A 25,606-nucleotide genomic window follows, 5' to 3' on the forward strand; every position below is an offset into this window, starting at 1 on the left:
ACCACAAGCATAACTGATTGGGACCATTCACGAAAATTGGTTCCATTGAGCTTATGCACGGTTATTTGGAGAGTATGGCTATTGAGAGCTGTTGTAGAGACTGGAATCTGATAATTCTTAACCTGGGAGGGAGGATCAGAGGCTGAACTCTCACTTGGTGTAGAGTTCTCGGCCATCATGACGATAAATGAGTTCTAGTTGAAGTAGAACTTCTGATATACTGCCACAAACCATGGCTCTGATACCATGAAGAATTTTGGTAAAAACTTGAATGAAAACTACCGTGATCCAATTCATTCAATGGTAATCGAACTTTATACACAAAGAGTCCTAAAAATAGTTAACTTTATCTCCTAGATACAACTTTTAAATTCTGGAATCCTTCTTCTTCCATGAGATTATCTTCCAAGACTCCTAATGGATTACAACTTCTTCCAATAGTTGGAAACAACCAGATTGGACCTAAGCCATGCAAGATATTCTTCATTAACCTTCTGACCATCTGGATTACTGAACCCTGAACCTGGAACATACTTCAGAGGAGATTTCTCCAATTGAATGATGAACTGGATTAGGTCAAATGCTCTAATTGTGGCAAGAATTTGAGCCTTCCAAAAGACATAATTATTTGTCTCCAATTGTACTGGATTATAGTTCAATGCTTTCGCAATTGAGGAAAAATCATATTGCAATTGTGATTAGAGTGAAGATTTTGAGATGTTGAACTCGAGGATTGGTCATGGTCTCTCCCCATTAATATTTATCTTTGGCTCAGATACCATGTAAAGAGAAGAAAGAAAAAAAGCAAAAATTTTAGAATAAAAGACTGAATCTGAAACACTTAAATCTGAATCTTAATGATACAATGGGACTTGTTGAGTTTATATATTACTCATCAGAATCTCTAACAAATTAACTCTTACTGACAGGTGGCTGTAACAAACTAAGCAAACATTGCTGTTTGTTGAAACTGTTGATTGATTCTCAAAGCTTATGAGGAAATTGGATGATGATATCTTGGGCTAATCTTCCTAAATTGAGACAGATACTATCTCCAAAATTTAGAAACAAGTTCTGATTTAGATATTTCCTATTCTTGTATTTGTATCTTTTTGATTTCCTTGTATAGTGTACAGCATATCTTTCCTTTTTTGTAGCTTTCTTATATTGTATTCTTCTTCTCTATTAGTAGGGAATGTAATTCAGTGTTCATATTCAATTGAGAGAAATAATATTCTTCAGTTCTTCCGACATATTCTGTGCCAATTTCTACAGAAACAAAATTAAAACTAACCACATAAGCAACTGAGAATAAACTGCCTACGTCTAATAGTTCGGTGCCTCCTCTTATATGTGCACAGCATGAAGTAGATCTATCCTTACCAATATCAGAGCACTCCTGTTAACAGGGTCCTTAAAATCTACAAATCTTGACAAAAAAGAACAGACACAGAAGGTACAGAAAGAACTCATCAGCAACTTGGACCAAGAATACAGTCTAAGAGATGGAAACTGTACCTTTCTTCTTGATATTGTCCGTGTTAATTGTGCAGAAACACCAAAGTCAGCAACCTATTACCAATCGAAATGTGAACTTGGCAACTACAACTCATTGTTAAGTCCAACCATAAAATGACACAATTACTTAGGCCAAGTGCAAATAACTACACTGAATAACCAGCTTGCTTGAACATAAAGAAGAATGTACCTTAACATCACCATTCTCTGTCAACAAAATGTTTGCCGCTGCAAGATGGAATATAAGTTTTGTCAACATAACAACATTAACATAAGAGGACATACCATACAAGGAAAATAATATAATAAACTGAAGAGAAAAAAGGTTTTCCAAGGAAAAGCATGTATGCTTTTAATATAAGATTCATGAGAATTTTCTCAATAGCAAATAAATTTCATGGAGAACCTTTAATATCTCTGTGAATTTTCCCTCCATTGTGGAGATATTCAATCGCATGCAACAAGTCAAGCAAAATGCAAGCTATAGACATCTCATCCAGTGGCTGACCGGGTTGAATCTGAATAAACAGTATCATCAGCATGTTAAAATTGCAATTCCGGTCCAATTATATACACCCAAACATACTCAGTGCACACAGAGGAAAATAGGAAGAAAATGCAAGCTCAATTGTTGAACAATGCAGAAAATAACACAATGACAATCCGATACACCATTTTTTTGGGAATCAAGTATACCCGAAGACTAGCATTAGCTGAAATTGTTAGGCCAAATTTATAATTTGATTCTTTATTCCTAGACAAATTGATATACCATAGATAGATGGACTATTGAGAAACAAATCAAATCCTTCAACACTCATTCTAAACATCACTGCACAATAGGAAGAAAAGGAGAAAAAGAAGAGAAAAGGAGAAAAAGAAAGATTATTGGAAGCCCCTAATGATTTCATTGCCAGAAAAATTAGAAAAGTATAAACAATTATGAAGAGGGGGTGGTATTCATGTTTCTCACTTCCTCAGAAAGGTACAAACAGATTAGTGGAAGCTCAGCTCAAAAGTTTTGGCCAGTAAATTTGTGAGCTAGGAGATAAAATATCAAAATAAATCAGGCCCAAATACATAAGCACGACGAAGCAGACTTGTCAGCCAAACTGGAGCTTTGAAAGAGGGACTAAAAACATGAAGATGACAGCATTGACTTCAGGGCAATACTGTATGGATTTAGTTTGAAGTTCAACACAAAGAACTGGAACAGATCCTTAAAATTTCATCCGTTTCCTTCCTTTCATCTTATTCATGTCCAGGAAATGCTTCCAATCAGAAGGTTACAGGATTTTAACCAGTGACACAATTGAGAGAATATTCTAAGGCAGGTGACGACCTTCTGTTCTTCATAGAACCAAGAAAGAATCAAGTTTCTATAAGATATATGGGTCAGCAAAATTCTCCAAAACCTTAGAGGTAAGAGCCACCATTAGACTAGAACAGTATGCATGATTCTTTAAAAAAACTAGTACCCTTAAATTGGCAATGCAGGTCCAAGGTGCATTAAGCTATACATCTAAAAGTTCTCATTGATGTTAAAAAGTTGCACCAGCATTAGAACAAGAAATTTGGAATCACCACAAGTTAACTGATTATACTTTGAAAGTTTATCTTCCAATAAATATGAACTAACAAGCCATAGAACACAATTTCAAATATACCCCAATTAATTAGATCAATGGAAAACGGTAGACAAACCTCAGGTCAGTTTTGAGTTTAGACACTCATAAGTGGCTGACTAGAATACAGTTTATGATGTAGGAAACAAAGGGGCATTCCAACATGAAGGAGCAATCATCTGATTACTATTGCTGCAAAACCTCATCATCCTCTCTATTGATAATTTGTGGATCTCATATTCTTAAGGACTCATACTATAACTTTGACCTGATGACAGAAAGTAATAATAACTCACGTTTGACCATATCATCTAAATTTTTCACTTTAAATTTGAATTATTGAATAATATGCATACACAACATGTATAGAGTATGCCTCTAAAAGAGTTGAGTTTCCATTCTAAATTAAAAATATAGCATACATATAAAATTTTATTTCATTCTGAACCTTTTAGCCTCCAACAATAATGCTCTTGGAACACTGGCCCACCCACACATATTATGCTACTCCATAATATTTTTTAAGTAGAGCCAAAATTAGGTAATCTAACAACCTATTGTAAGGCCAATTTCTATCTTGTTTGAGTTCTACTTTTCCATTAAGTATCTTCTGCATAAAAGTAATCATAGTAAGTGGAAAAAACTACTGCTTGCATTACCATAAAATTCCTCAACATCTAAACATCCTGATTTGGCAAGCTAGAATCCATGTGGCTGATCCCACCTAATGAGATTATATTTTGGGTGTTTTATCTACAACATTCCAATTCATGCAACTATGACATAAGAATCACCATCATAATTGATGACTTACTCTGGTAAAAAGCAATAAGAAACACTACGATGCTGGGATTCTGATTCATAAGGATACACATTAGGCTATAGAAAAGTGAAACATTAATTCAAGTATTTAAAATCTTAACCCCATGATACAAATCAATATAAGTAACCTACTAGATCAGCAACAGAACCACCAGCCATGTATTCCATTATTATCCATAGTTTGGTTTGGTTCAGATAGGACCCATAGTACTCTGTAATATAAGGCGATCGGCATTGTGATAGAACTGCAATTTCCTGTAAGAAAATAGATTTCGATAAGAGACCTAAACATCTATTTTCAACAAATTATATCAATAAATTAAATCAATATAAAAAAATAAGTTACATCAAATGCATTATTTGCCGAACCCAAAAAAAAAAAAAATCAAATGTGGATCAGTACCTTCTGGATATCATCAATTTCATCCTCTCTACAGAAAACAAATTGCAGTAAGTTAGAATTCATCTATAAGTAACATCAATTATCTGTTAAACAGTTGCAGATGTATGTGATGCACTTATTTTTTCTGGATTTGCTATCATAATCACCACCAGGAAAATACTCTGGCCAATGAGGAAACAACCATGCTGATAACTCTAATCACACCTAGAAATTCTAGGTCACGAAATCAACAAGGACACCTAGTTGGAGGGGGGGGGGGGGAATTCAGAGACACTTGAGAGGATCTGTTCAGTGAAACTGAGAACAAATTGTCGGCAAAGAGGAATTTCATTACTTCAGCTTCTCAAAATACAGTGAACAAAGAAAACTTCACAATTTTTCACATAAAAAAAAAAAAGATGCCACATCAATAACAATATTTTAGGAGTCAAAACTTGCACATGATATTAACCAAGGTTGTCAAAACCCTACAGGATAAGATACCAAATTTGTCATTGATACAATATGAGACCAATGCCAGACAATGCTAGGTAGCTTCTTGGATATATAGCAAATAACAAAATATGAAGTATTAATCCTACCTTACTTCCATCTTGCTCGACATTTCCATCTATATACTTGTTCCATTCCATCCACTCTCCTCATAAGAGTCTCTATTGGTCTTCTTCTCACAAGACAAAAATCTTAATCATGTCTCAAGCATATTATTTTTAATAGCACTCCAACCTCATTACAAACAACCTTATTTCTAATTTTATTTTTTTCTTGTATGGTTGCACACCCATCTTAACATCCTCACCCCTATTATACTCATAATTCGCACATGCTGATGTTTTTCTACCCAACACTCTACACATACAACAAATTTTGTCTTATGATTATTGTAACATTTCGCATCGAGCGATAGGAAGGACCAGAACAACTTACCTTGATGGGTCTACGCGAACTTCCCAATGGGTCACACATCTTTGAGCTTCTCCAGCTCAAGCATGCTTAACCTGGGAGTTCTTTACCTACATTCAGCCCAAAAAGTATCCAACTAGTGTTGTTTCTTTCCTTACTTATCCTCGATATATACTACCCTTCTCTGGGCTATTGGGGTATTGCATTCTCCCCTCCTTGAGCACATGACATTCTCGTCATGCGACCTTACAACTGGTCCCAGATCTTCTCCCCTTTGGGGGCTACTATCCTAGAAGCCTATCAAAAGCCGCTCCTTGTACAGGCTCTCAAGCCCCGACGCCACTACCCGCTCTCATCGGACCGCCTTTACCAAGGGTCGGCTCTGATACCACCTGTAACATCCCGTATCGAGCGATAGGAATGACCAGAGCAACTTACCCTGATGGGCCTACACGAACTTCTCAAGAGGTCACCCATCCTTGAGCTTTCCCAGCTTAAGTACGCTTAACCCGAGAGTTATTTGCCTACATTCACCCCAAAAGGTATCCAGCTAGTGTTGTTTCCTTCCTTAGTTATCCTCGATATATACTACCCTTCTCTGGATTCTTGAGGTATTACAATTATTCTATAGAATTTTTCTTTTGGTCTTAAAGGAATCTTATTATCACAAAAAACTCCATATGCACTTTTCCATTTTAACCATCTTACCTTATTTTTCTATGGGTATCATTTTTATTGATCTTCTCATTTTTGGATGATTGGTCCAAGATATCTGAATGATCTTTTCTTGGTATGATTGGATCCTTAAGTTTTACCATAACTCCATCCACAATTATATTTTTACTAAACTTGCATCCTGCATATTCTATTTTCAATCTATTTAACTTAAAATATCAAATTCTAAAGAATTCCTCCATATCCTAAGCTTAGTATCCATGCCTTCTTTTATTTTATCCATCAACACTGTCATATGCAAGTAGCATACAACAAGGTACTTCTGCCTAGATATGCAATCCTTGATATAATCCAACTATAACATCAGTAGAATCCTTGATGTTGTGGAAGAACTTGCTTGAGTTCATTTCAGTTTTCATTATCTATTGTGTTGTTGTTAGTTAGCTATTGTGTCTTGATATATATGATGCATGTATTGATAGCTAATTAGTTTGGCGGTGATTAGCTTAGTGGCTAAGCTTAGCAATATATAAACTCAGCGAGACTCCCTCTTGTAATGTTGAGTTCATTCTTCATTCTCTCAATTGAAAGTGCTCGAGAGCATTTCTTCTTTCTCTCTCATTTCGTTAATTTGTTCCCCAGGTTTCATAATGCCCTAATTGCTTTTACATGGTATCAGAGCTATATGACTTGTGTCTATGGCATCCAATCTTGACCAGAGTTCTTCCTCCTCTCTTCCACCTCATTCATCCTCCTCATTATCATCTGTCGCAAAGTCTGAATTTGCAACTACGGTGAACGCTTTCAGTTTCATACCAATCAAATTGGACTCGAACAACTATATTTTCTGGAAAGCACAAATCCTAGCCATTGTTGTTAAAATCCCGATTTTATGATACGATTTTAAGCTTTGAAAACCCTCAAACGATTCAAATCCCATGTAAAATCTAATTTAAGGTAAAATCCTATAAAATCTCGATTTTACGATTTTACGCTTCAAAGACCCCCAAACGATTTTATGATTTAAAGACCTCCATTGATTTAAGTTGCAATTTAGAGGATGTTTTTAACGTCTGAATGTCACATAGCATCTGACATTGAAACTTATGCAACGAATTGCTATATTTTGCCTCTGAATTGAAACTTGATTTAACATTGATTGTATAAGTAAATCAAGACAAACAGGTAATTAATTAATGGACCACCCAACCCTGAATCGAGTTTTTACTTGATTTAATCAATGTTAAATCAAGTAAAAATTGTAACTTAAATATGATGGAAGACATTGGAAGCAACCTCTAAAGAATTTTAAGCTATATTTTATCTCTAAATTGCCTATGTTTTGCCTCTAAATTGCCTATACCAACCTACTAGTTTTTGAGTTATATTTTGGAAACATCATCTTTTGAGCTATAATAAGGAATAATCAGATTTTTAAATGATATGAATTCATTTTCTATAAAATTATATTATTGTAAATATATATTTACAAAAATTAAAGGAAATTTTTAATTATCTCTAAAATCTTTAAGATTTTACGATCCAATTTTATGAACCCTTTTTCGATCCCACTTAATATCCCGATTTTAACTACCTTGATTCTAGCTACAATAACAATTTTCGATCTGTTGCCATTTCTGAACAAATCACCGCCGCCTCCTAAGTATGTATCAGATCCAATCAGTAATGATGAAGCTCCGGTGGTCAATTCGGAATACATGAATTGGATGCGATCTGGTCAGTTGCTGCTCGAGTGCTTATTCTTTACAATCGACAAGGAGGTGTTAGCTCAGGTGATTCATTGTGAATCATCTATCGAGGTATGGTCTTCCCTTGAGAGCTTATATTCTTATCAAACTATAGCAAAATCATTCCAATTAAAGCAGCAACTAAGGTCAGTTAAAAAGGATTTGTTGTCTATTAATGATTACATCTTGAAAATTAAGACTATTGGTCATTCACTTGCTACTATTAGTGAATCTTTGAATGATAAGGATCCACTGCTTGCTATTTTAAACGGCCTAGATCATGAATATGAGACAATAGTTAGTCTGATTACCTATCAAATGGATGAAATTGATCTAGAGAAGGTGCAATACTTACTATTGATGCGTGAACAATAGTTAAACTCTAAAAATTTGTCGCCTCAGTCCTCGGTGCATTTTGAATATGTTATGAATACTCCTGTGAATGTTAAACATGACTTTTGTTACACCACAACATGGTAATAATAGAGAAGTTTTTGTACAAAAAGGAGGTGGATATATGAATAGAGGGGGAAGAGGTCATGGTCATAGTTGTTGAATCGAGATTCGAATCGAGAATCAAAATCCTTATTTTATGAATTGTGAATTGATAATCAAATTGACTCGACTCGTAAGATTTGGTATACATTCTCAATTTTAACTATAAATAATATATATCCATAAAAAATATATTAAAATACAACATATTTTAATAAATATGATGGATTATGCGGCCAATGGGAAAGACGCTTGTCTACAAGGCAAGAAATGTCCCCACCATGATTAATTCTTTTAAATATAAATAGATAAATAATACTTCTAAATATATTTGCTATGTTTAAAATTATACCAAAAGTATATTCATATTGCCTTTAAATTCAAATTGCACGAAACCAAACCACTTTCAAAATAACAAGCTAGAAAAAAAAAAAAAAAAAAACTACAACTATTAGACTACTAATAAACTCCATTGTCCATAATCTTCACTAATTATCAATTATCTTCAAGTTCAAGAGCATCATCATCTTCTTTGCCTTTAAACATAGCCAAATCCATTTGCTCTCCATCCTTTACATCTTCCTCACCATCAATCATTTCTAAATTCAATTCTTCTTCCACTTTGTCTTCAACAACTTTTCCTTTTCCTTTTCTATCTAGCTTCAAGTTTCTTGGCCCTATATTATATAACATATTAGAATTTAACTCAAACTATTTTTTTTTTTTCTTTCTGTTTGATAGAATGGGTTTTTATGGGTATTTTGGGTGTATTAATTTTTTTGCTTACGAGTCTTCCAATTCGTGCAATTCATCCGATTCAATGTCGATTCTTGCGATTCTATGTCGATTCTTCTACAATTTCGATTCACCATATAAAATCGACTCGTATGATTCGAATCGTAAATCGTACGATTCTAATAACAATGGTCGTGGTAGATCATCTGATAGATGAATCTACTGTTAGTTATGTGGGAAACCAAGGCGTTTTGTTGATAAGTGTTATCATAGATTCGACAAAAATTTTCGAAGAAGTTTTGGTCATGATTTTTAGAATTTTCAAAGAGTGCCTTTTACTACTTCACAGCATGATCCTAGAGCATATCTTGCTACCTTATTGATTCTAATGAGCCCTACATGACTAATATAGGTTCAGCAGAAGGAACCACTTATGGCCAGTTTCCTCAACCTTCTGAAACTTTATCTTAAGCCTCCTTACTAGAACATTCTTGGTTTGTTGATTCTGAAGCAACAAACCACATCACATCAAATCTCAACAATTCATCTTTGCATGCTCCTTACAACGGTTGTGATAACGTCTCCGTTGGTAATGGTAAGCAACTTACTATTTCTAATATTGGTCTTGGACAATTATACACTCAAAAGTAAACTTATATCCATTACTGCTCTTCCTCATATTCATCATGTTCCTCATATGAAGAAAAATTTAATTAGTGTATCATAATTTACTAATGATCATAATGTGATTGTTAAATTCCATTCAACTATGTGTTTGATTAAGGACAAGAATTCAGGACTGGTGCTACTTCAAGGACATCTTAAGGATGGTCTCCATCAGCTGGTTCCAACTTTTGGTCAAGCTACCAACACTCCAGATCGTTCTGTCAAGCCTAAACATCCTAAGTCCTTTGCTGGCAATTCAATTTCTTTGAATAAGTGTAATGATTTTTCTTTGGGAAATTGTAAAAGACAGCTTCCATTTAGTCATGGATTGTCTCCTAGTGTTAGTATAGCTTAACAAAATAAGACATGCCAACAGTGACATGCTTGATTAGGGCATCCTGCGTTCAATGTACTAAAATTGATTCTAAATAAAATCCAAATTCCTTGTTCTTCCTCAGCCCTTTCATTTTGTGATTCTTGCAAAGTTGGGAAACATCATCAGCTTCCATTTATTACTCATGAAATTACAGCAAAGAAACCATTGGAATTGGTCTATTCGGACTTGTGGGTCCTTCTCCTACTGTTTTTGTTAAGGGATTCAGATATTATATTATATTTGTTGATGCATACACAAGATATACATGGTTATATCCATTGAAATTAAAGTCTGATGCTTTACCCACCTTTGTTAATTTTCATAAATTTGTTAAACTCCAATGTCAAACCAAGCTTAAGGCTATCCAAATTGACAAGGGGAGGGGGGGGGGGGGAAGGAATTTAGAGACTTCTTGCCTTATCTTCAAAGAAATGGGATAAAACCTAGGTTTATATGTCCGCACACTCACTAACAAAATGGTGTTACAAAAAGAAAGCATAGGCATAGCTAAGATGGGACTTACATTGTTATCTCATGCTCACATGTCTTTACAATTTTGGGAAGAGGCTTTTCAAACTGCCGTGTATACCATCAATTTGCTACCATCCGCTTCTTTGAATTTTCGTACCACCTTTCAACTTCTCTACTATAAAGAATCTAATTACCCATTGTTACAACATTTTGGATATGCTTGTTTTCCTTAAAGAGGCCCTATAACAAGCACAAGTTTTGACTTTCATACCACTAAGTGCATATTTCTTGGATGTAGCCATATACAAGGTGGTTACATATGTTTGCATCCCTCTGGAAAAGTTTATGTTTCTAGATATGTGCGGTTCAATCCCGATGAATTTTCACATCTCACCTTATTTTCTCCATCTTCTTCTTCATCACAGTCAGTACCAGACAGTTCTTCTACATTGTTATTGCAATCTCTTCCTTCACGTTCTTCCATTTCTTCAATTTCTCAAGTAACACAGTCCTATATTCCTCCTGTGTCAACACCAATTTCTACCAATTCTTCTAATCCCTCTCTTGATCCAGTTTTTACTGCTCCAGACGACAAACACTTACAGTCCACAACACCCAGAGCTTCTGTTCATATTCCTAAACACGAAGTTGTTCTAGCTCCTTCTATTCTATTCATCCCATGCTTACCAAGTCCAAGGCTAGACACTTTTTTACCACATCTCCTCATGTCGTAGTGAGTTCCTTAGAACCTAGCATAATTCATGAGGCCTTATTAGACTCACGATGGGTTAAAGCTATGGAAGAAGAGTTTTCAACTTTACAAGAAAATAATACATGGGAGTTGGTTCCATTTTCTAAAGACATGAATTTAATTTCTTGTAAATGGGTGTTCAGAACTAAGTACAATTCTGATGGGACTGTTCTAAAGCACAAGACTCGCTTGGTTGCAAAAGGTTTTCTTCAAAACCCAGGCATTGACTATGCTGAAACTTTCAGCCATATCATCAAAATACTCAATATTAGAATGTTGTTTTCATTAGCAGTAACTTTTGGATGGGATATACAGCAAGTTGATGTTAACAATGCGTTTCTAAATGGTGATCTTATCGAGGAAGTTTTTATGTTACAACTTGAGGGTTTTGTTCATTCCAAGTTTCCTTCTCATGTATGTAAGCTGAAAAAGTCCCTCTATGGACTAAAACAAACTCCTAGAGCTTGGCACACGAAATTAAGGCGTGCACTTCAATCTTGGGGTTTTTCAAGGGTTGTGTCTGAAGCATCATTATTCATAAAACGGGTATCTACTTTTGTGCTCTTTATCTTGGTTTATGTTAATGATATCTTGATTACGGGTTCTGATTCTTCTGCTCTACAAGCATGTATTCATGATCTAGATACACACTTCGCTCTTAAGACTCTTGGTTCTGTCAACTATTTCCTAAGGTTTGAAGCATATAGAGATCATAATGGAATCTACCTTATTCAGTCCAAGTACATTCTAGACTTGTTGGAGAAGGTTGATATGAAAGATTGTAATCCTTGTGACACCCCCGTTAATCCTTGATTCACCCAATACGGTACGGAGATGGGTGTGGCTGAGTTGGTAATTGTAATTTATCCACCATGGTCTTGAACACTATGTTCCTGCTACTTCCACTATCAATGATAAGATCACAAACCCGTTGACTAACTGTATATCGTGTCTTGAAGATGTTGTCTTGCTTTCAGTCTTCTTCTTTCTTTGGGGTATACATTAGTCACCTGATCACTAATGATATACACCTTCATCTACGTAAGTGGGCTCTTCAAGTTCTGTTTTCTTCCTCAAACTCGTCATTTTCCGAATAGACTTCTTCTTTAACGTCATCATCACGAGTAGCCAAATTGATTGGTTTTCAGTGATCTAAGAATCGACCTAGGTGGCCGCCACAATTATGGCCTAATCGGCCCCCTTAGGCACTAGCCCGGCTAATCGATACTAGGCGGCCGCCTAGCCTCATGAACCACCTGGGCCGCCTAATCCATTTTGTATAAATTGATTGTTACGTTTTTTGTTTCCCCTTACCACTTATCTCTCTCATTGCTTTCCCCTTCTCTTTCCCGCGCATTGCTGCCAACCGTCTCTTGCGAAGCCGCCATTGCCGTCGCCGCTTGCCCTTTTTGTCTCAACCTCTCTCATCACACATCATCGCCATCTCTTGTGGAGTCGTCGTCACCGCTTTCCATTTCTGTCTTAGCCTCTCTCGTCACACACTGCCGCTATCTCTTGTGAACAATGGACTTGCCATCACCGCCGCCGACCGTTGTTCCATTCCTTGGTTTCTAGTTCTCTCCCTCGTCTTCCTCAGCCTTAAGTAAGCAAGCAGCAAGCAACAAGCATTGCTACAGTTGCAGTTGCTGCTACTTGTTGTTGCCTTTGTTTTTGTTATTTAATTTATGTTAATATTTGTTAATGTGTGCCTTTGTTATTTGAATTTTTGTTAATGTTTTAAATATTTTAATATTTGCAAGCAAGCAACCAACCAACAAACAAAGCCAACAAGCAACATGCTACAAGCATTTTCCTTTGTTGCTATAGCAGCTACTTGCTGTTGCTGCTTCTTATTGTTGTTGGCTTTGTTTATTAGCTAGTTGTCTATTTTAATTCAATGTCAATTTACCCAGGAAAAAAAAAGGAAGTCATGTCGGATGGGATTGGGAGTACAGGAGCATCGTTCGATGTCGCATCAGTTTTTAAAATGAAGTCAAATGATGTCGGATGGGAGTATGAAATGTTAATTGATCCAAAGAATATGGATAAAGTTAAATGCAAATTGTGTGGTAAAGTTATGTCTGAAGAAGTTTACAGAGTAAAAGAACACATCGGCCACATTTCCGGAAATGTTTTTGCATGTCCAAAATCTTCTCTGGATGATAAAGCCAAATTCAAGAATGCTATTGTCGAGGCAAAGAGTAAGAAGAAGAATAAGGAGGAGGAGGAAGATTCGATGAGATCCTCTGTTAATATTTCTGAAAAGGGGAAGGGGAGATGATGAAGATGAATTGCAAGAGTTAGGGAGCAAAAAAGCGCCTTGTACTTTTGGCCCTATGGATAAATTTGCAAGCTCCATCAGTCTTGAAATTTGTTTGAGTGCGAGAATGACGCAAAGGTAGCAAAATATTAGTAAAGCACTATTTAAAGAGAGAACACAGATTGTTCGTGAATATTGTGCTAGATGGATGTAGAAAACTGGTGTACATTTTAATGTTGTTGATCACGATAGCTTCAAATTGTTTGTTGAGGTAGTTGGTCAATTTGGGCAGGTTCAAACCTCTCAATCAATACCAGTTGAGGGAACTGTTATTAAAGGAATAAGTTGATTGAATGAAAGAGTTACTGAAGAAGCATGAAGAAAAGTGGGCACAAAATGGATGCTCTATTATGACAGATGCTTGCACAGACAGAAAAAGAAGGAGCATCATGAACCTATGTGTTAATTCTAGCATGGGTACTGCTTTTCTTTCTTCAAAAGAATCATCAGATGAAACACATACAAGTGAACTCATCTTTGAGTATGTGGACAAGTGCATTGAGCAAGTTAGGCCACAAAATGTCGTCCAAGTAGTAACCAACAATGCTGCTAACAATATGGGAACAACAAAATTATTGAAGCTGAAGAGGCCAAATATCTTTTGGACATCATTTGCTACTCACACCATCAATTTGATGCTTGAAAGTATTGAAAAAATGCCGAGGTATAAGAAAGTTATTGATCAGGCCAAGAGTTTGACAATTGAAATGAAAAATCCTAGGGCGCAGAAAAGAAATAGAACACTAACTGGAGTAGAGAAAAGAAGAACTAAATTTCCAGTAAATGAATAACCAGCTTACTTGATTCTAAAGATGGGCTGCTTTAAATAGACAACTCATAACAAACAATCAACTACAACCGCTAACTAAAAATATTACGAAAGACATATATATAACAGAAAGTAAAGCAACAACAATCTTGATATTTAAACTACTCCAACACTCCCCCTCAAATCAGACTCCATAGCGATTGAGTGTTCAAGTGTGGAGAATCTTCCAGCAACTGTTGAACTAGCATGCATAGGAGACAACATCAAGCCAAGCCTTGCTCACAGAAACTGGAACTGATCTCTAGGCAATCCTTTTGTAAGAACATCAACTACTTGATTAGATGTAGGAACATACCTAATCTCAACTTCACCACTCTCCACTTTCTCTCGAACAAAATGAACATCAACCTCAATATGTTTGGTTCAAGAATGAAAAACTGGATTCTTGGGCATGCTTTTAACAGCTAAATTATCACTCCACACAATAGGAATAGCAGCACATGGATAGCCTAACTCGTGAAATAATGTTTTCAGCCACATTAATTCAATCACACCCAAAGCAATAGCACAATATTCGGCCTCTCCCATAGACCTAGCAACAATAGTCTGTTTCTTGGATCCCCAAACAACAAGATTCTTGGCAAAATAGACACAAAATCCACTGGTAGAGCGCCGAGTCACTTTGCAACCAGCATGATCTGCATCAGTATATACTTGCAAAGACAAATCATCTCATGAAGGAGAGAAGACCAATCCCAAGCCAACTGTGCCCTTTAAATATCGAAGTAAGCGCTTACAAGCTAACCAATGCTGAACCTTAGGACTAGAGAAAAATTGACTCAATTTATTAACTGTAAACGCAATGTCTGGGCATGTATGTGTCAAATACTGCAATAAGCCAATGAGAATTCTATACAAAGAGGGATTGAAAAACAATTCTCCTTCATCTGTTAACGAAACCCCAGCAACCATAAGAGTGTCACACGACTTGCTATCTTGCATAGCAGCCTTTTTCAGTAAATCAATCACATATTTAAATTGAGTTAGATGTATACCACTACTATCTCTATAAGCTTCAAACCCCAAAAAATAGTTCACAGAACCAAGAGTCTTAAGGGCGAAATGAGTGTCCAAGTCATGAATACATGATTTAAGAGCAACATTATCAGAACCAATAATTAGGATATCATCAACATAGATCAATACATAAAGCACACAACCAGCAGCCTTCTTAATAAACAAAGATGCATCGGATACAGCCCGGACAAAACCCCAAGATTGTAATGTTGTTCTCAGCAAAATCACTAGAATTAAACTGAACATGCCGAGACACACACACTCTCCCAAATGGATGCAAGCACTTGTATCTAGCTCGAGTATGACTATAGCCAAGAAAAACACACTTGGTAAAATGAAAATCAAATTTATGTCTATTATATGAACAAAGAAAGGGAAAACAAGCGCAACCAAATGGTTGAAGAATGAAGTAATTAGGTTGTTTATCATACAGCAATTCAAAAGGTGTTAGAGACTTTAGAGAAGAAGACGAAAGCAAATTAATAAGGGGAACTGTTGTTTGAAAGGCTTCTACCTAAAATCGAAGAAGCATAAGCCTTAAGCTTAGTGTTGTATTGAAGTTCAGCAAATTTGTGAAAAATAGCAAAGATAGACAAAGCATCAAATTTAAGCTTTAAGGGATAGAACCAAGTATACCGAGTGCATGCATCTACAAAGATGACGTAGTATCTATAACCTTCCACAGACAAAACATGGGCAGGTCCCCAAAGATCAAAATAGACCAATTCCAAGGGTTTAACAGCAGTAATATCATGATTAGCAAAAGGAAGTTGACTTAATTTTCTAATCTTACAAGAATCACAAAATGACAAATCTAAAATTGAACAAGAAATTCCCATTTTATTCAACAGAACTCTGAGTACATTCATAGAAGGATGTCCCAATCTATTATGCCACTGTTGGCAAACTTGAGTATGCTGAACAACATTTACATCCTATGGCAACTCATGACAGAATGAGTTTGGCCGTTTACATGCACCTAGTTTATCACATGTAGTTGAAGGAAACACAGAAGGAAGAAAAGAAGTTTCTAGGGATGGAGCAAGAGTGCTGCCAACACCAGAACAAGAAGCTGGAGTCAACCGATAAAGCCCATCCTTAAGGTGTCCCCGAAGCAGCACCAGTCCGGAAGCTTTGTCCTTAATCAAACAAACATTCGAATCAAACTCAGCCACAACATTATGGTCATGAGTAAGCTGCGACACGCTAATTAAATTTTTCTTCATACTAGGAACATGAAGGACATTAGGTAAGGAAAGAACTAGATTTGGTTTAGATTTAGCTTGCAAATAACTAGTGCCAACATGAGTAATAGGAAATTGCTTACCATTACCAACAGCAACTTTGTCTCCACCAGTATAAGAAGCATGCAAAGAAAAGTTATTTAGGTTTGAGGTGATGTGATTAGTTGCCCCACAGTCAACAAACGAGGTTGGATCTGGAAAAGGGGAGGCTTGCAAAACTATCAGGTGTGAAAGAGTTAGAAGGACTACCATAGTGAGAGCCTTGCATTGACACCATGTTATTAGTGTAGACCCCATTAGAATCACTAAAGGAGGCCAAGTAAGCTCTTGAGGGATGCTGATTAACAAACTGAGGCTGATTACCACCATCAGACCTGCCAAAACCTGAATTGGATGCTCACTGGAAATTTTTATCAAAACGATGATAACACCGATCCACAAAATGCCCCGGCTTTCCACATAACTGACAGTAGATTCTCCTATTAGAAGTTCTACCTCGGCCTCTCCCTCTTCCTCTATTACCATATCCATTCCCTCGTTGAGAAGATCCTCCTCGATTACTACCGAAATTATAATTCTAGACAGAAGGTACTAATGCCACATTGACATGTGATAAGCGTCTTTTATACACTTATTTTGGTTTATAAACTTAGCATTTATACATTCAATGAGCATGATTTCTACTTAATTTGGTTCTATATATGGTTATGTAGATGTGGAGCATGTGTTAAAGCGGACATGGAGCAAAAAGAGTGATTTTGGTGCATGATGGGAGTGAAATGAAGCTTGGAGGCATGGTCGAGTATCGAATTAAAAGAAAACAAAAGAGTATCGAGAGCAAGAAGTTGAAGATGATAAAGCAAGAGGCTAAAGAAGAAGGCTAGCGGGCTTATAGCGATATGCATACCGTTGTAGGACCGCTATAAGACTTAGTTTCTGGAGCTCACGGGTCTGCAGCAACAAAAATACCGTAGTAGGACCGCGATAGGGATCAAAGCTTCGTGAAAAGGCTGTTTTAAGCCCGTTTCAATCCAAATAAAAGAGAAATAGACTCTTTCAAGGTGCAGGACTTTGATAACCTAAAGAGGACTATATAAAGACTTATTCTTGGGAGATTTGGGGAGTTTTGGGATGGAAGAGAAGCCGACGGAAGATTGAAGATTTTACTATTGAGTTGTATTTCTCTTTTCTTCTTCAATTCTTTGTTATGGATTCCAACTCTTTTCTTTTTCTTTTGATTGCAATAATGCATTGCTAAGTTTTTATAACTAGGGTGAATGATGAAACCTCGACTTCTAATGGTTTGATTTAAAGTTATTCGGTTTGTTATTTTCTTATCTATTTTGGTTGATTGTTTGCTATGTTCATAATGTGTTTTGATGCTTGATCACCATTAAAACATATTTGTGATTTGTATTGCTTTCGAGAGATTCAATATGGATTAGACATGGTGGCTAACAAAGTAGGGTCCTATAATAGGTAGAGATACCGTTATGCCCTATGAAATCTTTTTGTGATGATCTCCGTGATTGAATGCATGTTTATATGTTCGAAGGTTAATTAGAGATAGTTAATCTCATATATATACATAGAACTGAAAGACCATATAGAGAGGCTTTTGGTTGTAATTGGATTATCGATTTTCAACCTAAGATAAGGAATAGCAAAACCCGAGTAATGAATAATTGAATCATAGAAGACCGACGGTGGATTCACAAACCCTAGTGCCTTAACTTCGAGAGTTTTTGAATCAAAGAAATTGTTTTGTTTGCATCTTTTATTAGTAAATTAGTTTTCATTATAGTTGTAGTCTTTGTTAATGTGTGTGTTAGGTTAAGGTTAAATCAGTGAGAGTAAACATCAAAAGTTAGTACTCGTGGGTACGACACTCTATTCATTACTATATTATTTGTCACGATCCGTCCACTTGCAAAATATAATAGGCAGGACAACATGCATAGTAGAAACCAAATCAAAATTTACGACAGAATTTTTGACTGAAAGTCTTTGTTCATGCATCAACAATAAGTATTGCACCTTCTCCAAATCTATTTCATCTATTTGATATGTAATAAGGCTAACAACTGCCTCATACTCTTGATCTATTCCATTAAGAATTGCAAGTAACAATTCTTTATCATTCAGCAATTCACCTATGGCTGCCAAAGCATGTCCTACTGTTTTAATCTTAAGGATGAAATCGTTTATAGACAGAGAATCCTTTTTCATAGATCGTAGCTGCTGTTTTAATTGAAAGGATTTCGCTATAGTCTGACGAGAGTATAAATTTTCTAAAATACTCCATATCTCAGCCGATGACTCACTATGGATCACCTATGCAAATACCTCTTGATCGATAGTTGAGAACAACCATCCCAGCAGAAGCTGATCAGATCAAATCCAGCTCAAATACGTTGGATTAACTTTCGTTTCTTCACCATCAGACGCAGCTAGAAACTTCGTCGGAGGCGTTGTTTTATTGAGAAACGACACCAGATCGAAGGCTCACACTGTAGCGAGGAGTTGTACCTTCCAAAAGATATAGTTGCCAGAGTTGAGTTTAATCGGAATAAAATTGAGCGCCTAAGCAACTGTTGAAAAATTCGACTGAGATGCAGTCGATAAAGAGGAGAAAGAACGAGGAGAAGGAGACGAGGAAGAATCAAGAGTTTGATTGGAGGCCATCAGGTTAGAGCTGTGGCTCTGATACCATGAAATGAAAAATCCTAGGGCGTGGAAAAGAAACAGAACACTAACTGGAGCAGAGAAAAGAAGAACTAAATTTCCAATAAATGAATAACCAGCTTACTTGATTCTAAAGATGAGCTGTTTAAATAGCCAGCTCATAACAAACAATACAACTACAACTGCTAACTGAAAATATTAAGAAAGACATATATATAACAGAAAGTAAAGTAACAACAATCTTGATATTTAAACTACTCCAACAACAATCTTCATTTATGCACACCATAAGACCTTGTCCTTAATGAGGTCATTTACAAAGAGGGATATAGTGAGACCGGGAGTCACTAGATTTGCTCCTTCTTTCCTTACTCTGCAGAGTTTGATAGAGAAAAAGGTCCAATTGAGGACAATGTTTACTAGCTCTGAATGGGAGGAGTGTAAATGGTCAAAGACTGTTAAAGGGGAAGCAGCCTATGCTACTTTGATGAGCATTGCTTTCTAGAATGGTGTAACTTTATGCCTTAAGGTTTTTGCACCTTTAGTGAAGGTGTTTCGAATTGTTGATGCAGATAGAAAGCCTTCTATGGACTTTTTATATGAAAAGATTAAGCAAGCAAAGGAAGATATTAAGAAGGCCCCAAATAATCTTGAGAATAACTATCAGCCAATTATAGAGATTATTGAAGTAAGGGTGAAAGATAGGCTAGATAGTCCATTGCATTTGGCGGCTTACCTTTTAAGTCCCTACTACCTTTTCAAGAATAAGAATATACATCTTGATAATGAAGTGATGGATGGGCTTTTTAATTGTATGGAGATGTTTTATCATGGTGATGATCATCGTGAATTGCAAGGTCATATTATAAATATTGAGTCGCTAAAATATACTCATAAAGAGGGAGCTTTTGAAAAAGTGTGGACAGCTCAAGGGTGTGCAAAAAATGATGACAATTATAATCCAGGTATAAAATTCATTTAATCCTTTTCTTAGTTCCTATTGTGTATTAGTGTATAAATTTGTTTACTTTATACTTGTTAACCTATGTAGTTACATGATGGATAACTTATGAAAATCAAACTCCAAACTTTTAACAAATTGCAACAAGGATTCTCTCGTTAATCAGTAGTTTATCCAGCTGTGAAAAAAATTGGAACACTTTTGAAGGAGTTAGTATATATTTTAAAAAAAAAATTAATATTTTAATTTCATTATCCTTGTGAAAGTATGAACTATATTTCTTTAATATCAATTAGTTATCAATCATTTAAATTGATATTGTTTTTATTTTATTTATGTAGATACATACGAAGAAAAGAAATAGACTAGATTTGGCATCGATTGAACAATTTTGTCTATATCCAATTTAATGCGAAACTGATGAACAAGCAAAAAAGGGAGAAGGAAATGAATGTTGATGTGCTACTTGCTAATGATGCCAGTAATGCACAAGGATGGATTGTTAATAGAGGAGATGATGAAGAAGTTGAGCCTGGTATGGTGCTCACTTGGGAAGTGGTTGGTGAAACATCCGGAGTAGACCAGATGCTTCAACATCGAAGAAGTTCTAGGATGAGAGAGTTTCATGAAGATGATTTTCAATCAAAATAAGAAGATGAGCAAGAAATCAATGAATTTGATTTTGAGTCCACTGAAGATCATGTGCCAGAAGAATATGGAGGAGAAGAAGAAGTTCAATTAAATAGTTATTAGTTGAATTATTCAGATATAGTTTATATTGCATTATTGTTGCTTTTGCCTTCTTAAACCCAAAACTGATCTACAACAATTTGTTTCCTCAAGCTAGAGATGGGAAATGGACGGGCGGGGCCGGGCCGACCTGCATCCCGCTTGGCCCACCCATTTGGCGGGCCGAGCCGAATTTGGCCCACGAAGGAGACGGGCCGAGCCAAGGAAATGGAAACTTGGGACCGGCACAGCCCTGTGGCCCCTTAATAAATGGGCCAAAGTGGGTCGGGCCAGGCCATGGGCCTGTTGGGCCGGCCCGTGGGCCTGGCTATTTGGGTCAGCCCGTGAGCTATTTATTTTTAATTTTTGTATATATAATTTTTTAAATATATTTTTTTAATTTTTCCCAAATGTAACTACTATATTTTAAAATATGTTTATTAATGTTTACTTATAATTTTGATGTTTGTAAAATTATGATGTTTACAGTAAACATTATGTTTACAAAAATTACACTAAAATTATGTTTACAAACATAATTATCGTTTACAAACATTACAATAAAATTATGTTTACAAGAAACATAATTTTTAATTATTATGTTTATAATTATTAAATACAAACATAATTTTTAAATATTTTTTTATTTTTTGGTGGGCGCTCGGGCCATTTTAGCGGGCCAATTGGTGGGCCAGCCCATAGGCCATCTTGGTGGGCCGAGCCACAGGCCATATATTGCTGGCCCGGCACGGCCCTCATTTCGCTAGGCGGGCCGGCCCGGCCAGTTTGCTACAGTAACGAGCCGAGCCGGGCCGAGCTATGAGGCAGGGCCGGCCCATTTCCCATCTCTACCTCAAGCTTATTCCATTATTTCACTTGTTGTTCCAACTTTGATTTACTTGAAAATAACATCAAATTACATCAAAATGTTAAAAAAAAGAACAATTTTCCTAGGCCCTGCCTAGGCGCTAGGCCCTAGTCGAGCGCCCGACTAGCGCCTAACGCATTTTAGAACATTGTTGGTTTTCTTTGACGACATTGGTTAGAATAATGACCTATCTGCCTACAACAGTAACATTTGTTTCCCTGTCTAATGGCATAAGGGTCGATGGAATTGGACTTGTTCATTGTTTCCCTTTGCGACCGTGCAACCGATTATCTTTGAGAGGGGTTTGTCCTTGGTGTTTCATCAGGTGGCCTTGTCACAATCTTTCCTTTGCCCAAATCTAGTTTTTGTGGTGGTGCAAAAGATTACGATAGCATTGGGTTACGGGTTCCCCTTTTGTTGAGTTGTGCTTTAATTTTCAAAGCAAGTTGAATGGCACTAGATAGAGTACTATGTGACTCGTCATGAATATTGGCACGAAGTCCATTAGTGAATCTCGAAATCTTCTGATTTTCAGATTCATGGATGTCAACATATGCATCAAGTTTGTGAAATTTAGTAACATACTCATGTATCGTTCGATAGACTTGTCGACAAAGTTGATAGCGACTGAAAAGTGCTTGCTCATAATTTGGGGGAAGAAAGTGCTCGACCATCGATTGTTTCTTCCAACGCCAGGTTGGAAATTTGCTTCTGCCTTGTTGAATCCTTGCTGATTGTAACTGGTCCCACCAAGCTAGCACGACTCCTTTGAGTCTATAGGCCACTAGTTTGACCTTCAAGTGTTCTTTTGTTCCCCAATAATCAAATAACTTTCTACTTTGGCCAGCCAATCGAGAAATTCTTCGATCACGAATAAACCATCAAATTGCGAAATTTCAATCTTCATATAATAGTCATTTTCTCAAGGCCTTTGGTTATTTACTGGTGGAATTGGATCTTCTTCGTCTTCACTTGAATCTTCATCTTGAAAAAGTTGGTTTCTGTGTAGCCTAAGAGTTTGATGAGGATTAGCCTCGTTATATCTCTTTTGTCAAAGGTTATTATTTGGTCCACCACGGAAGTGTTGGGAATTGTTGAGTCAAGGTTGTAAGCATTGCTTCCATATTTTGTAATCTACCTTCAAATGCATCTACTGATTTCTTTGTCACAAACCTCTGGCTGGTTTCTTTACCTAACATTATTTTTCTCTTTTCTTTTTTTTTCTCGTCTTTCTTTTTTTTTAAATAAGAAACAAACTCTCCAAACAATAAAAAAAAAAAAAAAAATTGACACTTTTTTTTTCTTTTTACTCTTAAAGGAAAACGCCAAGAAGACACCAAAGTATATGTAGAATTTTGTTTGGGCTCGAGATATGATATGGTAAGGTAGTTTTTGCGCTTTGATTTTGGTAGATATTGGTCTTGGTTAGTAGAGGCTAGGATGGAAGTGTTTGTAAAGGTTAGTGGCAGTGAGTTTGGTTTCAAGATAGTAGAAGAAAATGAGGGCTTTTTTTTTCTTTCTTTTCTTTTTGGAGATAGTGGTGATTTGTAAAGATGCTAAAAATGGAAGTAAGGTGATGGGGGTGGAAATGGAAATACCTTGGTGGTATTGAAGTAACCAAGAAAGCTCCACGGGCTTTTTTTTTTTTTTTTTCTCTTTTCTTTTTAGAGATAGTGGGGATTTGTAAAGATGCTAAAAATGGAAGTAAGGTGATGGGGGTGGTGATGGAAATACCTTGGTGGCATTAAGTACAACCATACAATTAGTAATAAACCCACTCAATACTTAAATTAAGTACAACCACACAATTAGCACTAAACCTAATCAATACTTAGCTAATGGAACACACACATAAGACACACCTAACTTAATAATGCAAAAAGTGAAAAAAAAAAAAAAAAAAAAAGCTTCGTCAAATTGGGCTTCATTTGATCTTCTTTGGTTAGTACTAATTTGGACATGGGCCTTTTTTGTGTTTTTAAAATATTTAGACTGCATTAAGAGGTGAGTTGGTGAAGGAAGCCTAGCTTGTCAACAGCCTATTATGGGAAGAAGGGGTGCTACCGAAAATTACTAGTCAGAAGAACGGACAGCAACAAGCAGATCTGGCGAAGGAGTTTGTCGTGGCCATTGCAAGAGACCAACATGGACAACCAGTGAACAGCGTCTCCGGCATGGGAAGAGTTGTCAGTGGCCAGTAGTGCGCTGTAGCAACCAGCCAGTGGCGGTCGTGGTTCATTCTCCAACAGTTCCAGTAGCTGAGACAGCAAGTTGTTAGTGATGACAGCGGCTTGGATTTCCAACGAGCTTCCGGCGGCTGTCCAGCTCTCACGATCCCAAGGAATCCCCAAGTATATAATAGTCATATGAATTTTATGTTTCTTCTTTTGATTGTATTTTTTGTTAAAGCTGTTAATATATCTAATTATAAGCCTATAAATAGGCTAGAGTAGTTAAAGGACGTTTGGAATGATAATTGAATTCTCCCATTTCCCTCTCATCAATTCTCTCTCAATTGGCCTCTGATCACTCTCTCTTTCTTTGTAATTCTCTCCCCAATTCTTGACATATATTTTCCCCTTTTCAATCTAATTTCCCTCCATTTCTTCCAAATTCCCATCCAAACCCTAGAGTCGTAACATTTGGAATCAGAGTCGTCATTCCTTAGTTGTGATTTCAATCGATTCTAGAAGTGAAGACGAGCCAGAGGAGATTAAGGAAATCGATAGTTCAAGCGAGTTAGATTAGAGATTTTGTTTACGTTTTAGATCCAAGTCAGAAGGAGACAATGATTGATCGAAATCGAGATCTGCTAGTGAATTCCAATCAATCATTACCTATAATTTTAGTTCGAAATTTGAAGGCAACTTAGCCAGGCAAATCCGACTTCCGTTTGAATATGAGAATTTGATTCCAGAATTGAAGGCAGACAAGGCCGATCAGTCCTTAGCCATGAATTTTCGACGAAATAAGCGAACTCTCGAGGAGCTTCAACAGATCAGATCGGCTAACATTTCCGATCCGATTCCAAAGGAACCAAGGGTTGATCGTAACCAAGCGAGCAACAATTCTCAACAGATTTGGAAGGCTAATTCCGACAGCGATTTAGACTGGCGGTTCATGGTGGCTGCTAGAAAGGATTTCAAATTGGAATTGCTGCAATTCAGGCACCACCTCGCAGCGAATCAATGAAGCAAATCCCAACGAATCCATAAAATTCATCAGAGCCAATGGTTCTCCGGCCCTTGAACAATGATTGGGTGAGAGACGAAGGCACTGAATTCAGGTGAATTTTGACAATCATTGGACGGTGATTGAGTGGCAAGTCCATTGGGGATCTTGATTGTGGGGAGATAGCGACTAGTTGCAAGGCAAAATTAAACTCAGATTTGGAAGGCAAAGCTGAGCAAAGCAACTCGACTCAAAATTGAAGACGTGTGAAGGTGAAGGAAGTGGATCTTGAGTGAGGCAAGAAGGAAGGTGCGGTCATTGCATGTGACTTTGGCTATTGTTCCAAAGCAATTGTATCTAGGTCATTGCATGTGACTAAGATGAGAAGGAAGGTGCGGTCGGAAGTGGATCTTGAGCGATCGCTCAACAATGAGTGCGCAATTCAGGGGAATACAGGGAATGGTTACAGCAAGCACTTCAGGAGGTTGAATTGGATCTATCACCTAGTTGTTCATTTCGATTGGAAATTAACGGTTGCTGACTGACGAGCGATCAATTCTAAGAGGTGAATCATGCTTGTTAAATCGAGGACTA

The 25,606-nt window shown here is 36.6% G+C and overlaps 1 protein-coding gene across 5 annotated transcripts in view; it reads right to left on the reverse strand.

The window, feature by feature from the left end:
- Positions 1-25,606, reverse strand: part of LOC127811523 (uncharacterized) — a 93,124-nt gene that overhangs the window by 33,969 nt on the left and 33,549 nt on the right. For 4 of the 5 annotated variants that reach the window (XR_008025708.1, XM_052351455.1, XM_052351454.1 and 1 more), the window contains exons 4-8: positions 4,369-4,396; positions 4,098-4,220; positions 1,925-2,036; positions 1,709-1,746; positions 1,519-1,572 (exon numbers count right to left, since the gene is read on the reverse strand). Coding sequence is in view for 4 of the 5 variants with exons in the window: in XM_052351455.1 (XP_052207415.1) it covers positions 1,519-1,572; positions 1,709-1,746; positions 1,925-2,036; positions 4,098-4,220; positions 4,369-4,396 (355 nt within the window). In the remaining variant the exon portion in view is untranslated. Of the gene's footprint in view, positions 1-1,518; positions 1,573-1,708; positions 1,747-1,924; positions 2,037-4,097; positions 4,221-4,368; positions 4,397-8,049; positions 8,131-25,606 lie in introns of all 5 variants that reach the window. The other variant, XM_052351458.1, reaches the window with a different exon arrangement.

Source organism: Diospyros lotus, chromosome 10 (assembly GCF_014633365.1).
Source record: "Diospyros lotus cultivar Yz01 chromosome 10, ASM1463336v1, whole genome shotgun sequence".
Classification (NCBI taxonomy): domain Eukaryota; kingdom Viridiplantae; phylum Streptophyta; class Magnoliopsida; order Ericales; family Ebenaceae; genus Diospyros; species Diospyros lotus.